At 44.6% G+C, this 17,652-nt stretch overlaps 2 protein-coding genes and 4 pseudogenes across 12 annotated transcripts in view; 5 read left to right on the top strand and 1 right to left on the bottom strand.

Moving 5' to 3' along the window:
* LOC149355189 (uncharacterized) overlaps nt 1-17,652 on the top strand; it is a 173,380-nt gene that overhangs the window by 13,206 nt on the left and 142,522 nt on the right. The gene's annotated exons all lie outside the window — the stretch shown is intronic.
* LOC149355191 (uncharacterized) overlaps nt 1-17,652 on the bottom strand; it is a 149,432-nt gene that overhangs the window by 97,459 nt on the left and 34,321 nt on the right. For all 10 annotated transcript variants that reach the window (XR_016291478.1, XR_016291479.1, XR_016291480.1 and 7 more), the window contains exons 17-22: nt 13,193-13,249; nt 13,072-13,134; nt 7,854-7,910; nt 7,733-7,795; nt 2,515-2,571; nt 2,397-2,456 (exon numbers count right to left, since the gene is read on the bottom strand). Coding sequence is in view for 7 of the 10 variants with exons in the window: in XM_089583688.1 (XP_089439814.1) it covers nt 2,397-2,456; nt 2,515-2,571; nt 7,733-7,795; nt 7,854-7,910; nt 13,072-13,134; nt 13,193-13,249 (357 nt within the window). In the remaining 3 variants the exon portion in view is untranslated. The remainder of the gene's footprint in view (nt 1-2,396; nt 2,457-2,514; nt 2,572-7,732; nt 7,796-7,853; nt 7,911-13,071; nt 13,135-13,192; nt 13,250-17,652) is intronic.
* On the top strand, nt 212-1,457 carry LOC149355201 (uncharacterized; annotated as a pseudogene).
* LOC149355200 (uncharacterized) lies at nt 3,520-6,792 on the top strand (annotated as a pseudogene).
* Nucleotides 10,738-12,131, top strand: LOC149355199 (uncharacterized; annotated as a pseudogene).
* On the top strand, nt 11,762-17,470 carry LOC149355198 (uncharacterized; annotated as a pseudogene).

Genomic DNA, 17,652 nt, shown 5'->3' with positions numbered 1-17,652 from the left:
TGAGCTCAACCTAACGGGACACACTGGCGGGAGAAGTGCACTGGCGTGCACCATGAATGTTTGTTGCAATGCATGTAGCGAGACAAGCTCATTCCAAACATCCATGCAATCCCAAAAAGGCACGTTTAAAGTAAACCAACGGTTTGTTTATGTGCTACAAATGTGTGCGAAAGGACTGCTGGCTGGCCATCTGATATGCGCTGTTATGAACATGCCTCCGCCGCCTACGAAATTTGCGTTGTACACTTCGCGCTTACTTCATGCAACAGAGGCTGTTGCTTCACAAAGCATCACCTGGGCTGTTGACGAGGTGAAGGCTTACACGCCTGGGAGTAATGAACCGGAGGAAATTGCGGCTACTTTGGATGGAACGTGGATGAAGAGAAGGCATTCATCCCTGCATGGCGTCGTCACACTTATATCAGAGGACAGCGGCAAGGTGCTAGAATGCGAAGTGGAGACTAAGTTCTGCCATCTGTGCTCAAGGAATTTCCAATCTGAGTGCAGCCAAGAAGAGTGCACAGAAACGCATATTCGATCATCTGAAGGTGTGGGGGCTGTGGGTGCTGTGAAGGTTTTTGCGCTGTCTGTTCAAGAGCATGGCGTTATGTACAAGAAATATATTGGTGACAGGGACAGCAACGCATACCTTGTTGTCAAAGAACCAGAACTGTACAGCAAAGATACTGAAAAGCACGAGTGTGTTGGCCATGTACAAAGCATATGGGGACCAGGCTTAGAAACCTCAAGACTACCCTGAGGGGTAAAAAGCTGTCAGATGGACTGCCACTGTATGGAAGAGGTCGTCTCACTGAAAAAGACATTGACTGCTGCAATTTTATTATGGCAAGGCCATACGTGAGAACACCGATAGCTTCGAGATTATGTGAAAGGCTATGTGGGCAATTTATTTTTATAAGTTGTCTACTGATGAAAAGCCAAATCATGAACTGTGCCCCAAGGGAGCATCATCATGGTCTGGATACAGCCGTGCCCTCAGTGAAGGAAATCCTGTGGAATATTGCTATAAAAGCAGCTTGCCAACAGCTTTTCTGGAAGCTGTTAAGCCGGTGTTCCAAGCTTTGTCGTTGACAGGCCTTCTAAGCAAGTGCCTGCACGGCAGGACACAGAACAGCAGTGACTCCTTGAATTTGCTGACCTGGAGCCACTCTCCGAAATGAACATTGGTTTAGAGTGACACATTGAAACTGGCCATTTGTGATGGTGTAGCGTACTGTTATGATGGGGATTGACGTCTTGAAAACACTTGGCACCACGCCAGGTGTATTCTGCATAGTCGGCCTGCACCGGCTTGACAAGAAACGCGTTGCAAGGGCAGATTGGAAGTTCACCAGAAAGCAAGGATAGGCGTAAAAAAAAAAATAAACATGAAGAAAGGCTTTGGGGAAGATACTAAAATAGCCAGAAAGTGCGGGTATTCTTGTGGTGTATTTTGATCTGTTGTATTCTGTGTGCAAACATAAGAGTGCGTTTTTCCCAAAATCACTTTTTTGGAATTTTTTGGAACATTGGTGTGCCTTTTCTCGAACCTATGAGACCGATTATGCTGAAATGTTCTCAACTTCTACTAAAATCCGTTGGAAATTATTCCGGAAAAAAAAAATCCATTCGGAAGTCTCTAACGGGTGGTGTCAAAGGAGGGTAATATATTTTGTTCTTTTGAGGTGCGCAGAAACACATTTTTATTATTTTTCGTATAAAGGACTGTCCTTTGCAATTAGTGTGCAAAGTTTTACGGTCATACTGTGTTTTGTTTCTGAGAAAAGGTACATTTAATTTTACACTGCAGCCTATATTTGGTCCTCAAGTACAAAGAAACTAAAAAAGCCTTTTATTTACTGCTGTCTCACGACATCTCGAAAAGCTGTCTGGAGAAGCATTGACGCGATTAATAGCCTGTAATAAACAAAAATAGATGACGAATCATCTCCTTTGACTTGCAGTGTGCAACATTGTCTGCAAGCACACCTGCATCTCGTATCTGCTCTACATCCTAATATCGAGTTGACTAATGAAAATGATAATCAGTTTAGGTTTAAGCCTGTAGCACTTCAAGAAAAGTCTGCATAGTCATCTGTGCTTCGTCAGGAAAAGTTGAGCCAGTGGAGGCAATTTCCATGCATGAGGCGAACTGTCAAGGAATGCAACAGTGAGTAAAAGTGCAGACTTTGGGCTGCCTTCATACAAAAGCTGGCAACTTAATTGGTTCAAGTTTTGTACAACCAGAGCAAAGTCGGTATTTGATACGTTTCGCTGAATCTTGTGCAAACACCAGTCTTGTTGACAGGTAACATAACGAGTTTAGAAAACATCGCTGGATGTGAACTGGTTTACAAATAACGCTGCACAATCCATAGTATTTAATAAATTCTTACTATTTCCGGAACAGCGCGGTGCGACGGTCCCGGCTCATCATATTGCATGTTTGTTTGTTTCTGCAACGAAAATGCATTTCAGCTCTGGCGCACAAAATGTTACGTTTCTTGTACTTACCTTGTATATCGTAGGTGGCGATAGGCTTTCGTCACACATTGGAGGCGCCCGTGACCACTGATGACCAAAAAAAGCATAGGAACATAATTTTCGACCGCTGCTAGGAATGTACATTCGCATTCACACTGCATGCACAAGTTACCTTCTGCAAGGGAAGCAAGCCCCAACAACGAACCTGTGACTAGAGTATGCACTTTGTCACGTCTTCAATACGTTCCAATTCCACATCATGTAAAGTGCAGCCCAGTTTTACGTTTCCTCCATCAATCCCAAGCTCTAATCCAAAGCGACTTAACTGTCTCCGAGAGCAGTAAGACAGCAATGGCTCATTACAAATGCGGCCGAGTTTTCACTGTCTCTTTGAACACATTGCTAGATGTTTCTACTCCTTATTACAAAATAATGTTGAGTATGAAATGCCCTGTGTAGAAGAAATAAAACGCGATTACCCACGTTTTGCTCATTTCTGAGTTTCAGCAACAAAGAACCACGACAGCGCGCACTGCAGGAGAACGTGAGCTACCTCCCGAGTTAACACTAACAGCCCAGGCAGTGGTATACCGGAAGTGACAAATCGCGTGAACCCTCCTGGTTCAAGAGCAACTTCATAAATTCGTGTTATCAATATATACTGCGTACAGTGGACTAGAAGGTATCTTCAATGATCTCCAGTGGATGTTTCTAGTTTACTATAATACTGCGCTAGAATATTGTAATTTTCCGCTGCAATTCATTTTGTTTCTTTCGTTTTCACTACTGGTAACATATAATCTGTTATTGAAATTGTGTTACGGTGGCGTTCTTTGGTTGTTTTTATTTTAGCGCCAAAAATGCATTATAGAGAATCCAAGATCAAGTTTGGGAGCGCGACGCCAGCGCCGCAGCGGTCAGCTATGGAAGGTCGGGTTGCCGCGGGAGCAGACGCTCTGCTAGCTTTGTGTGCAAGCACGACGGAAGAGTTGCGCGAGGTGGAATCTTTACACTGACACATGCGGTCTAGGGGAAGCGAGAAGGATGTAGTACGAAGGCCGTAGTGCAAAAACCAAACCATATGTATACCTTGATAGCCAAAGCCACAACCAAACTCTCGACGCGCGTTAGCGCACACAGCATAATTTGGAGAGAGAGACAGAGGATGAGCTTTACTGAGAAACAAATGTCTTGCGAGTTGGTTGGTGATCAGATGGGTGGGGTTCTCACTGCACAACTCCAGTGGACCGAGCTGCTTCACGAACCTGGCCTATGAGCTTGAGTGGATCTACCAAGCATATGCTAGTCATTTGATCTTCCCACTGCTCGTAAGACATACGCATCATTTTTAAAGGCTCAGGCTTGTTCTGCACACCCCCACGAAGGAAAATATCCTGAAAGTGTATCCAGCTGAAGCTGGCTGACAGCTTTGTGAATGCATGCTTGGAACAACAGAGGATATCAGCGCTGCTGATTGGAACTACTAAAAGCAGCACGACATTTTGTAGAATATGAACTGCTAGAGTTAAGGGTTCGAATTAACAATAACTGATGGGCACGTTGGTCTGACATGATTTCTTGTGAAATGGAAATTTCTTGTGATACAGCACTGTGTATCGTCCTTTCTTGTCCTCTGGCTTTGTGCCGTTGTGCTGTTTCAGAAGAAATCAGGTTCGAATTAGTCAAGCTCCGTTGATGTGCTGAGAAAAAAAAAAAGCACTGCGCTGATCCTCTTTCAAATGGGATGGCATTTATGGTTCCAACACGAGGCCGATTGCTGCAAAACTTATATGCGTGTGCAGAGTGCACTGCACTTCTAGCAGAGAGGAATTAGTTTTCAGCGTCATTTCTTTGCGCACGCTTGAATGATCGATACCACGACGTTTTACTGTGAACTGGCCAACAACAAAAAATCAGTTAACATTCATTGCCATGACTTGTTGATATCGCGTGGATGTCTTGGAGTGGTTATTCCATCCATCGCCGTGACTCAGTGGCTTTGGCTTTCGGCTGCTGATCCCAGGGTTGCGAGACTGAATCCTGATCACGGCAGCCGCATTACGATGGAGGCAAATTGCAAAAACGTCCATGTGCTGTCCGATGTCAGTGCGTGTTAAAGAACTCCAGGCGGTCTAAATTAATCTGGAATAATCCACACGGCATCTCTCGTCGCCGTTATGTTTCTCACCGAGACGCTCAACCCGATGTGCAGTTACCAGGAAGCGGTTATTGCGTAAGGGATCATACAAGTTCGTATTAACCTATTTTATTCTGGGCGCACGGGTGCCACCACTGAATTTAACCATTGACCCATTGACGTTGATTGTCGAGTCCGCCATTTAAATGGCTGACTCGGCGGTTTGTTTACACGTCGTTTTTTATCATTTGTTTTGTATGTATTTACATTTTTGTAATATATATGGCTAACTCGGTTAAATCAATCTAATGTCTGCCATTTTCACGATTTGTAATTCCAAACTTTCCTACTAGGTGTGCTCTTGGACTGCGTTGAAACGAAGTCGTTGGTTTTTGTTACGAGATCTGCGCATGTGCTTTCTGAACGTTGTTTGGCATTTTGCCCACTTCATCTACCTTGGTTTGGCCGCGTATTGTGCTTGATTGTGGCAAGAACAGCTTCAAAGCAAACGAGGAAGAGAAAGTTTCGAGGCAATCAGTTGACAAGAAAAGACGCGAACGAGGAGCCAGTGTGTCGAAGGCCTAGTTTCTCGAAAATAGGTGAGAGTGCGCCATGTGACACTGTTAAGGTGGAAGCAGCTACCTCTTCAGTATTTTGCTTTCTTGGTATTGAGATCCTCCGCGACTTTCGTCAGAATTCTGCGTTGTGCAAGACTGCAGGGAAGATGAGCTCAACCTAACAGGACACACTGGCGGGAGAAGTGCACTGGCGTGCACTATGAATGTTTGTTGCAATGCATGTAGCGAGACAAGCTCATTCCAAACATCTAAGCGATCCCAAAAAGGCATGTTTGAAGTAAACGAACGGTTTGTTTATGCGCTACAAACGTGTGCGAAAGGACTGCTGGCTGGCCATCTGATATGCGGTGTTATGAACATGCCTCCGCCGCCTGCGAAATTTGCGTTGTACACTTCGCGCTTACTTCGTGCAACAGAGGCCGTGGCTTCACAAAGCATCACCTGGGCTGTTGACGAGGTGAAGGCTGACACGCCTGGGAGTAACGAACCGGAGGAAATTGCGGCTACTGTGGATGGAACGTGGATGAAGAGAGGGCATTCATCCCTGAATGGCGTCGTCACACTTATATCAGAGGACAGCGGCAAGGTGCTAGAATGCGAAGTGGAGACTAAGTTCTGCCATCTGTGCTCAAGGAATTTCCAATCTGACTGCAGCCAAGAAAAGTGCACAGAAACGCATATTGGATCATCTGAAGGTATGGGGGCTGCGGGTGCTGTGAAGATTTTTGCGCTGTCTGTTCAAGAGCATGGCGCTATGTACACCAAATATATCGGTGACGGGGACAGCCACGCATACTTTGTTGTCAAAGAATCAAAACTTTACAGCAAAGATACTTAAAAGCACGAGTGTGTTGGCCATGTACATAGCGCATGGAGACCAGGTTTAGAAACCTCAATACTACCCTGTGGGGTAAGAAGCTGTCTGATGGATGCAAGAGGTCGTCTCACAGAAAAGGACATTGACTGCTGCAATTTTATTATGGCAAGGTCATACGTGAGAACACCGATAGCTTCGAGAATATGTGAAACGCTATGTGGGCAATTTATTTTTATAAGTTGTCTACTGATGAAAAGCCAAATCATGAACTGTGCCCCAAGGGAGCATCATCATGGTGTGGATACAGCCGTGCCCTCAGTGAAGGAAATCCTGTGGAATATTGCTATAAAAGCAGCTTGCCAACAGCTTTTCTGGAAGCTGTTAAGCCGGTGTTCCAAGCTTTGTCGTTGACAGGCCTTCTAAGCAAGTGCCTGCACGGCAGGACACAGAACAGCAGTGACTCCTTGAATTAGCTGACCTGGAGCCACTCTCCGAAATGAACATTGGTTTAGAGTGACACATTGAAACTGGCCATTTGTGATGGTGTAGCGTACTGTTATGATGGGGATTGACGTCTTGAAAACACTTGGCACCACGCCAGGTGTATTCTGCATAGTCGGCCTGCACCGGCTTGACAAGAAACGCGTTGCAAGGGCAGATTGGAAGTTCACCAGAAAGCAAGGATAGGCGTAAAAAAAAAAATAAACATGAAGAAAGGCTTTGGGGAAGATACTAAAATAGCCAGAAAGTGCGGGTATTCTTGTGGTGTATTTTGATCTGTTGTATTCTGTGTGCAAACATAAGAGTGCGTTTTTCCCAAAATCACTTTTTTGGAATTTTTTGGAACTTTGATGTGCCTTTTCTCGAACCTATGAGACTGATTATGCTGAAATGTTCTCAACTTCTACTAAAATCCGTTGGAAATTATTCCGGAAAAAAAAAAATCCATTCGGAAGTCTCTAACGGGTGGTGTCAAAGGAGGGTAATATATTTTGTTCTTTTGAGGTGCGCAGAAACACATTTTTATTATTTTTCGTATAAAGGACTGTCCTTTGCAATTAGTGTGCAAAGTTTTACGGTCATACTGTGTTTTGTTTCTGAGAAAAGGTACATTTAATTTTACACTGCAGCCTATATTTGGTCCTCAAGTACAAAGAAACTAAAAAAGCCTTTTATTTACTGCTGTCTCACGACATCTCGAAAAGCTGTCTGGAGAAGCATTGACGCGATTAATAGCCTGTAATAAACAAAAATAGATGACGAATCATCTCCTTTGACTTGCAGTGTGCAACATTGTCTGCAAGCACACCTGCATCTCGTATCTGCTCTACATCCTAATATCGAGTTGACTAATGAAAATGATAATCAGTTTAGGTTTAAGCCTGTAGCACTTCAAGAAAAGTCTGCATAGTCATCTGTGCTTCGTCAGGAAAAGTTGAGCCAGTGGAGGCAATTTCCATGCATGAGGCGAACTGTCAAGGAATGCAACAGTGAGTAAAAGTGCAGACTTTGGGCTGCCTTCATACAAAAGCTGGCAACTTAATTGGTTCAAGTTTTGTACAACCAGAGCAAAGTCGGTATTTGATACGTTTCGCTGAATCTTGTGCAAACACCAGTCTTGTTGACAGGTAACATAACGAGTTTAGAAAACATCGCTGGATGTGAACTGGTTTACAAATAACGCTGCACAATCCATAGTATTTAATAAATTCTTACTATTATTTCCGGAACAGCGCGGTGCGACGGTCCCGGCTCATCATATTGCATGTTTGTTTGTTTCTGCAACGAAAATGCATTTCAGCTCTGGCGCACAAAATGTTACGTTTCTTGTACTTACCTTGTATATCGTAGGTGGCGATAGGCTTTCGTCACACATTGGAGGCGCCCGTGACCACTGATGACCAAAAAAAGCATAGGAACATAATTTTCGACCGCTGCTAGGAATGTACATTCGCATTCACACTGCATGCACAAGTTACCTTCTGCAAGGGAAGCAAGCCCCAACAACGAACCTGTGACTAGAGTATGCACTTTGTCACGTCTTCAATACGTTCCAATTCCACATCATGTAAAGTGCAGCCCAGTTTTACGTTTCCTCCATCAATCCCAAGCTCTAATCCAAAGCGACTTAACTGTCTCCGAGAGCAGTAAGACAGCAATGGCTCATTACAAATGCGGCCGAGATTTCACTGTCTCTTTGAACACATTGCTAGATGTTTCTACTCCTTATTACAAAATAATGTTGAGTATGAAATGCCCTGTGTAGAAGAAATAAAACGCGATTACCCACGTTTTGCTCATTTCTGAGTTTCAGCAACAAAGAACCACGACAGCGCGCACTGCAGGAGAACGTGAGCTACCTCCCGAGTTAACACTAACAGCCCAGGCAGTGGTATACCGGAAGTGACAAATCGCGTGAACCCTCCTGGTTCAAGAGCAACTTCATAAATTCGTGTTATCAATATATACTGCGTACAGTGGACTAGAAGGTATCTTCAATGATCTCCAGTGGATGTTTCTAGTTTACTATAATACTGCGCTAGAATATTGTAATTTTCCGCTGCAATTCATTTTGTTTCTTTCGTTTTCACTACTGGTAACATATAATCTGTTATTGAAATTGTGTTACGGTGGCGTTCTTTGGTTGTTTTTATTTTAGCGCCAAAAATGCATTATAGAGAATCCAAGATCAAGTTTGGGAGCGCGACGCCAGCGCCGCAGCGGTCAGCTATGGAAGGTCGGGTTGCCGCGGGAGCAGACGCTCTGCTAGCTTTGTGTGCGTGCACGACGGAAGAGTTGCGCGAGGTGGAATCTTTACACTGACACATGCGGTCTAGGGGAAGCGAGAAGGATGTAGTACGAAGGCCGTAGTGCAAAAACCAAACCATATGTATACCTTGATAGCCAAAGCCACAACCAAACTCTCGACGCGCGTTAGCGCACACAGCATAATTTGGAGAGAGAGACAGAGGATGAGCTTTACTGAGAAACAAATGTCTTGCGAGTTGGTTGGTGATCAGATGGGTGGGGTTCTCACTGCACAACTCCAGTGGACCGAGCTGCTTCACGAACCTGGCCTATGAGCTTGAGTGGATCTACCAAGCATATGCTAGTCATTTGATCTTCCCACTGCTCGTAAGACATACGCATCATTTTTAAAGGCTCAGGCTTGTTCTGCACACCCCCACGAAGGAAAATATCCTGAAAGTGTATCCAGCTGAAGCTGGCTGACAGCTTTGTGAATGCATGCTTGGAACAACAGAGGATATCAGCGCTGCTGATTGGAACTACTAAAAGCAGCACGACATTTTGTAGAATATGAACTGCTAGAGTTAAGGGTTCGAATTAACAATAACTGATGGGCACGTTGGTCTGACATGATTTCTTGTGAAATGGAAATTTCTTGTGATACAGCACTGTGTATCGTCCTTTCTTGTCCTCTGGCTTTGTGCCGTTGTGCTGTTTCAGAAGAAATCAGGTTCGAATTAGTCAAGCTCCGTTGATGTGCTGAGAAAAAAAAAAAGCACTGCGCTGATCCTCTTTCAAATGGGATGGCATTTATGGTTCCAACACGAGGCCGATTGCTGCAAAACTTATATGCGTGTGCAGAGTGCACTGCACTTCTAGCAGAGAGGAATTAGTTTTCAGCGTCATTTCTTTGCGCACGCTTGAATGATCGATACCACGACGTTTTACTGTGAACTGGCCAACAACAAAAAATCAGTTAACATTCATTGCCATGACTTGTTGATATCGCGTGGATGTCTTGGAGTGGTTATTCCATCCATCGCCGTGACTCAGTGGCTTTGGCTTTCGGCTGCTGATCCCAGGGTTGCGAGACTGAATCCTGATCACGGCAGCCGCATTACGATGGAGGCAAATTGCAAAAACGTCCATGTGCTGTCCGATGTCAGTGCGTGTTAAAGAACTCCAGGCGGTCTAAATTAATCTGGAATAATCCACACGGCATCTCTCGTCGCCGTTATGTTTCTCACCGAGACGCTCAACCCGATGTGCAGTTACCAGGAAGCGGTTATTGCGTAAGGGATCATACAAGTTCGTATTAACCTATTTTATTCTGGGCGCACGGGTGCCACCACTGAATTTAACCATTGACCCATTGACGTTGATTGTCGAGTCCGCCATTTAAATGGCTGACTCGGCGGTTTGTTTACACGTCGTTTTTTATCATTTGTTTTGTATGTATTTACATTTTTGTAATATATATGGTTAACTCGGTTAAATCAATCTAATGTCTGCCATTTTCACGATTTGTAATTCCAAACTTTCCTACTAGGTGTGCTCTTGGACTGCGTTGAAACGAAGTCGTTGGTTTTTGTTACGAGATCTGCGCATGTGCTTTCTGAACGTTGTTTGGCATTTTGCCCACTTCATCTACCTTGGTTTGGCCGCGTATTGTGCTTGATTGTGGCAAGAACAGCTTCAAAGCAAACGAGGAAGAGAAAGTTTCGAGGCAATCAGTTGACAAGAAAAGACGCGAACGAGGAGCCAGTGTGTCGAAGGCCTAGTTTCTCGAAAATAGGTGAGAGTGCGCCATGTGACACTGTTAAGGTGGAAGCAGCTACCTCTTCAGTATTTTGCTTTCTTGGTATTGAGATCCTCCGCGACTTTCGTCAGAATTCTGCGTTGTGCAAGACTGCAGGGAAGATGAGCTCAACCTAACAGGACACACTGGCGGGAGAAGTGCACTGGCGTGCACTATGAATGTTTGTTGCAATGCATGTAGCGAGACAAGCTCATTCCAAACATCTAAGCGATCCCAAAAAGGCATGTTTGAAGTAAACGAACGGTTTGTTTATGCGCTACAAACGTGTGCGAAAGGACTGCTGGCTGGCCATCTGATATGCGGTGTTATGAACATGCCTCCGCCGCCTGCGAAATTTGCGTTGTACACTTCGCGCTTACTTCGTGCAACAGAGGCCGTGGCTTCACAAAGCATCACCTGGGCTGTTGACGAGGTGAAGGCTGACACGCCTGGGAGTAACGAACCGGAGGAAATTGCGGCTACTGTGGATGGAACGTGGATGAAGAGAGGGCATTCATCCCTGAATGGCGTCGTCACACTTATATCAGAGGACAGCGGCAAGGTGCTAGAATGCGAAGTGGAGACTAAGTTCTGCCATCTGTGCTCAAGGAATTTCCAATCTGACTGCAGCCAAGAAAAGTGCACAGAAACGCATATTGGATCATCTGAAGGTATGGGGGCTGCGGGTGCTGTGAAGATTTTTGCGCTGTCTGTTCAAGAGCATGGCGCTATGTACACCAAATATATCGGTGACGGGGACAGCCACGCATACTTTGTTGTCAAAGAATCAAAACTTTACAGCAAAGATACTTAAAAGCACGAGTGTGTTGGCCATGTACATAGCGCATGGAGACCAGGTTTAGAAACCTCAATACTACCCTGTGGGGTAAGAAGCTGTCTGATGGATGCAAGAGGTCGTCTCACAGAAAAGGACATTGACTGCTGCAATTTTATTATGGCAAGGTCATACGTGAGAACACCGATAGCTTCGAGAATATGTGAAACGCTATGTGGGCAATTTATTTTTATAAGTTGTCTACTGATGAAAAGCCAAATCATGAACTGTGCCCCAAGGGAGCATCATCATGGTGTGGATACAGCCGTGCCCTCAGTGAAGGAAATCCTGTGGAATATTGCTATAAAAGCAGCTTGCCAACAGCTTTTCTGGAAGCTGTTAAGCCAGTGTTCCAAGCTTTGTCGTTGACAGGCCTTCTAAGCAAGTGCCTGCACGGCAGGACACAGAACAGCAGTGACTCCTTGAATTAGCTGACCTGGAGCCACTCTCCGAAATGAACATTGGTTTAGAGTGACACATTGAAACTGGCCATTTGTGATGGTGTAGCGTACTGTTATGATGGGGATTGACGTCTTGAAAACACTTGGCACCACGCCAGGTGTATTCTGCATAGTCGGCCTGCACCGGCTTGACAAGAAACGCGTTGCAAGGGCAGATTGGAAGTTCACCAGAAAGCAAGGATAGGCGTAAAAAAAAAAATAAACATGAAGAAAGGCTTTGGGGAAGATACTAAAATAGCCAGAAAGTGCGGGTATTCTTGTGGTGTATTTTGATCTGTTGTATTCTGTGTGCAAACATAAGAGTGCGTTTTTCCCAAAATCACTTTTTTGGAATTTTTTGGAACTTTGATGTGCCTTTTCTCGAACCTATGAGACTGATTATGCTGAAATGTTCTCAACTTCTACTAAAATCCGTTGGAAATTATTCCGGAAAAAAAAAAATCCATTCGGAAGTCTCTAACGGGTGGTGTCAAAGGAGGGTAATATATTTTGTTCTTTTGAGGTGCGCAGAAACACATTTTTATTATTTTTCGTATAAAGGACTGTCCTTTGCAATTAGTGTGCAAAGTTTTACGGTCATACTGTGTTTTGTTTCTGAGAAAAGGTACATTTAATTTTACACTGCAGCCTATATTTGGTCCTCAAGTACAAAGAAACTAAAAAAGCCTTTTATTTACTGCTGTCTCACGACATCTCGAAAAGCTGTCTGGAGAAGCATTGACGCGATTAATAGCCTGTAATAAACAAAAATAGATGACGAATCATCTCCTTTGACTTGCAGTGTGCAACATTGTCTGCAAGCACACCTGCATCTCGTATCTGCTCTACATCCTAATATCGAGTTGACTAATGAAAATGATAATCAGTTTAGGTTTAAGCCTGTAGCACTTCAAGAAAAGTCTGCATAGTCATCTGTGCTTCGTCAGGAAAAGTTGAGCCAGTGGAGGCAATTTCCATGCATGAGGCGAACTGTCAAGGAATGCAACAGTGAGTAAAAGTGCAGACTTTGGGCTGCCTTCATACAAAAGCTGGCAACTTAATTGGTTCAAGTTTTGTACAACCAGAGCAAAGTCGGTATTTGATACGTTTCGCTGAATCTTGTGCAAACACCAGTCTTGTTGACAGGTAACATAACGAGTTTAGAAAACATCGCTGGATGTGAACTGGTTTACAAATAACGCTGCACAATCCATAGTATTTAATAAATTCTTACTATTATTTCCGGAACAGCGCGGTGCGACGGTCCCGGCTCATCATATTGCATGTTTGTTTGTTTCTGCAACGAAAATGCATTTCAGCTCTGGCGCACAAAATGTTACGTTTCTTGTACTTACCTTGTATATCGTAGGTGGCGATAGGCTTTCGTCACACATTGGAGGCGCCCGTGACCACTGATGACCAAAAAAAGCATAGGAACATAATTTTCGACCGCTGCTAGGAATGTACATTCGCATTCACACTGCATGCACAAGTTACCTTCTGCAAGGGAAGCAAGCCCCAACAACGAACCTGTGACTAGAGTATGCACTTTGTCACGTCTTCAATACGTTCCAATTCCACATCATGTAAAGTGCAGCCCAGTTTTACGTTTCCTCCATCAATCCCAAGCTCTAATCCAAAGCGACTTAACTGTCTCCGAGAGCAGTAAGACAGCAATGGCTCATTACAAATGCGGCCGAGATTTCACTGTCTCTTTGAACACATTGCTAGATGTTTCTACTCCTTATTACAAAATAATGTTGAGTATGAAATGCCCTGTGTAGAAGAAATAAAACGCGATTACCCACGTTTTGCTCATTTCTGAGTTTCAGCAACAAAGAACCACGACAGCGCGCACTGCAGGAGAACGTGAGCTACCTCCCGAGTTAACACTAACAGCCCAGGCAGTGGTATACCGGAAGTGACAAATCGCGTGAACCCTCCTGGTTCAAGAGCAACTTCATAAATTCGTGTTATCAATATATACTGCGTACAGTGGACTAGAAGGTATCTTCAATGATCTCCAGTGGATGTTTCTAGTTTACTATAATACTGCGCTAGAATATTGTAATTTTCCGCTGCAATTCATTTTGTTTCTTTCGTTTTCACTACTGGTAACATATAATCTGTTATTGAAATTGTGTTACGGTGGCGTTCTTTGGTTGTTTTTATTTTAGCGCCAAAAATGCATTATAGAGAATCCAAGATCAAGTTTGGGAGCGCGACGCCAGCGCCGCAGCGGTCAGCTATGGAAGGTCGGGTTGCCGCGGGAGCAGACGCTCTGCTAGCTTTGTGTGCGTGCACGACGGAAGAGTTGCGCGAGGTGGAATCTTTACACTGACACATGCGGTCTAGGGGAAGCGAGAAGGATGTAGTACGAAGGCCGTAGTGCAAAAACCAAACCATATGTATACCTTGATAGCCAAAGCCACAACCAAACTCTCGACGCGCGTTAGCGCACACAGCATAATTTGGAGAGAGAGACAGAGGATGAGCTTTACTGAGAAACAAATGTCTTGCGAGTTGGTTGGTGATCAGATGGGTGGGGTTCTCACTGCACAACTCCAGTGGACCGAGCTGCTTCACGAACCTGGCCTATGAGCTTGAGTGGATCTACCAAGCATATGCTAGTCATTTGATCTTCCCACTGCTCGTAAGACATACGCATCATTTTTAAAGGCTCAGGCTTGTTCTGCACACCCCCACGAAGGAAAATATCCTGAAAGTGTATCCAGCTGAAGCTGGCTGACAGCTTTGTGAATGCATGCTTGGAACAACAGAGGATATCAGCGCTGCTGATTGGAACTACTAAAAGCAGCACGACATTTTGTAGAATATGAACTGCTAGAGTTAAGGGTTCGAATTAACAATAACTGATGGGCACGTTGGTCTGACATGATTTCTTGTGAAATGGAAATTTCTTGTGATACAGCACTGTGTATCGTCCTTTCTTGTCCTCTGGCTTTGTGCCGTTGTGCTGTTTCAGAAGAAATCAGGTTCGAATTAGTCAAGCTCCGTTGATGTGCTGAGAAAAAAAAAAAGCACTGCGCTGATCCTCTTTCAAATGGGATGGCATTTATGGTTCCAACACGAGGCCGATTGCTGCAAAACTTATATGCGTGTGCAGAGTGCACTGCACTTCTAGCAGAGAGGAATTAGTTTTCAGCGTCATTTCTTTGCGCACGCTTGAATGATCGATACCACGACGTTTTACTGTGAACTGGCCAACAACAAAAAATCAGTTAACATTCATTGCCATGACTTGTTGATATCGCGTGGATGTCTTGGAGTGGTTATTCCATCCATCGCCGTGACTCAGTGGCTTTGGCTTTCGGCTGCTGATCCCAGGGTTGCGAGACTGAATCCTGATCACGGCAGCCGCATTACGATGGAGGCAAATTGCAAAAACGTCCATGTGCTGTCCGATGTCAGTGCGTGTTAAAGAACTCCAGGCGGTCTAAATTAATCTGGAATAATCCACACGGCATCTCTCGTCGCCGTTATGTTTCTCACCGAGACGCTCAACCCGATGTGCAGTTACCAGGAAGCGGTTATTGCGTAAGGGATCATACAAGTTCGTATTAACCTATTTTATTCTGGGCGCACGGGTGCCACCACTGAATTTAACCATTGACCCATTGACGTTGATTGTCGAGTCCGCCATTTAAATGGCTGACTCGGCGGTTTGTTTACACGTCGTTTTTTATCATTTGTTTTGTATGTATTTACATTTTTGTAATATATATGGCTAACTCGGTTAAATCAATCTAATGTCTGCCATTTTCACGATTTGTAATTCCAAACTTTCCTACTAGGTGTGCTCTTGGACTGCGTTGAAACGAAGTCGTTGGTTTTTGTTACGAGATCTGCGCATGTGCTTTCTGAACGTTGTTTGGCATTTTGCCCACTTCATCTACCTTGGTTTGGCCGCGTATTGTGCTTGATTGTGGCAAGAACAGCTTCAAAGCAAACGAGGAAGAGAAAGTTTCGAGGCAATCAGTTGACAAGAAAAGACGCGAACGAGGAGCCAGTGTGTCGAAGGCCTAGTTTCTCGAAAATAGGTGAGAGTGCGCCATGTGACACTGTTAAGGTGGAAGCAGCTACCTCTTCAGTATTTTGCTTTCTTGGTATTGAGATCCTCCGCGACTTTCGTCAGAATTCTGCGTTGTGCAAGACTGCAGGGAAGATGAGCTCAACCTAACAGGACACACTGGCGGGAGAAGTGCACTGGCGTGCACTATGAATGTTTGTTGCAATGCATGTAGCGAGACAAGCTCATTCCAAACATCTAAGCGATCCCAAAAAGGCATGTTTGAAGTAAACGAACGGTTTGTTTATGCGCTACAAACGTGTGCGAAAGGACTGCTGGCTGGCCATCTGATATGCGGTGTTATGAACATGCCTCCGCCGCCTGCGAAATTTGCGTTGTACACTTCGCGCTTACTTCGTGCAACAGAGGCCGTGGCTTCACAAAGCATCACCTGGGCTGTTGACGAGGTGAAGGCTGACACGCCTGGGAGTAACGAACCGGAGGAAATTGCGGCTACTGTGGATGGAACGTGGATGAAGAGAGGGCATTCATCCCTGAATGGCGTCGTCACACTTATATCAGAGGACAGCGGCAAGGTGCTAGAATGCGAAGTGGAGACTAAGTTCTGCCATCTGTGCTCAAGGAATTTCCAATCTGACTGCAGCCAAGAAAAGTGCACAGAAACGCATATTGGATCATCTGAAGGTATGGGGGCTGCGGGTGCTGTGAAGATTTTTGCGCTGTCTGTTCAAGAGCATGGCGCTATGTACACCAAATATATCGGTGACGGGGACAGCCACGCATACTTTGTTGTCAAAGAATCAAAACTTTACAGCAAAGATACTTAAAAGCACGAGTGTGTTGGCCATGTACATAGCGCATGGAGACCAGGTTTAGAAACCTCAATACTACCCTGTGGGGTAAGAAGCTGTCTGATGGATGCAAGAGGTCGTCTCACAGAAAAGGACATTGACTGCTGCAATTTTATTATGGCAAGGTCATACGTGAGAACACCGATAGCTTCGAGAATATGTGAAACGCTATGTGGGCAATTTATTTTTATAAGTTGTCTACTGATGAAAAGCCAAATCATGAACTGTGCCCCAAGGGAGCATCATCATGGTGTGGATACAGCCGTGCCCTCAGTGAAGGAAATCCTGTGGAATATTGCTATAAAAGCAGCTTGCCAACAGCTTTTCTGGAAGCTGTTAAGCCAGTGTTCCAAGCTTTGTCGTTGACAGGCCTTCTAAGCAAGTGCCTGCACGGCAGGACACAGAACAGCAGTGACTCCTTGAATTAGCTGACCTGGAGCCACTCTCCGAAATGAACATTGGTTTAGAGTGACACATTGAAACTGGCCATTTGTGATGGTGTAGCGTACTGTTATGATGGGGATTGACGTCTTGAAAACACTTGGCACCACGCCAGGTGTATTCTGCATAGTCGGCCTGCACCGGCTTGACAAGAAACGCGTTGCAAGGGCAGATTGGAAGTTCACCAGAAAGCAAGGATAGGCGTAAAAAAAAAAATAAACATGAAGAAAGGCTTTGGGGAAGATACTAAAATAGCCAGAAAGTGCGGGTATTCTTGTGGTGTATTTTGATCTGTTGTATTCTGTGTGCAAACATAAGAGTGCGTTTTTCCCAAAATCACTTTTTTGGAATTTTTTGGAACTTTGATGTGCCTTTTCTCGAACCTATGAGACTGATTATGCTGAAATGTTCTCAACTTCTACTAAAATCCGTTGGAAATTATTCCGGAAAAAAAAAAATCCATTCGGAAGTC

The sequence above is a fragment of the Amblyomma mixtum genome, chromosome 3 (genome assembly GCF_055824585.1).
Source record: "Amblyomma mixtum isolate Tamu chromosome 3, ASM5582458v1, whole genome shotgun sequence".
In the NCBI taxonomy this organism is placed as follows: Eukaryota; Metazoa; Arthropoda; class Arachnida; order Ixodida; family Ixodidae; genus Amblyomma; species Amblyomma mixtum.
Note: the sequence above shows the minus strand (reverse complement) of the source record. Positions and strands in the feature narration are given on the sequence as shown.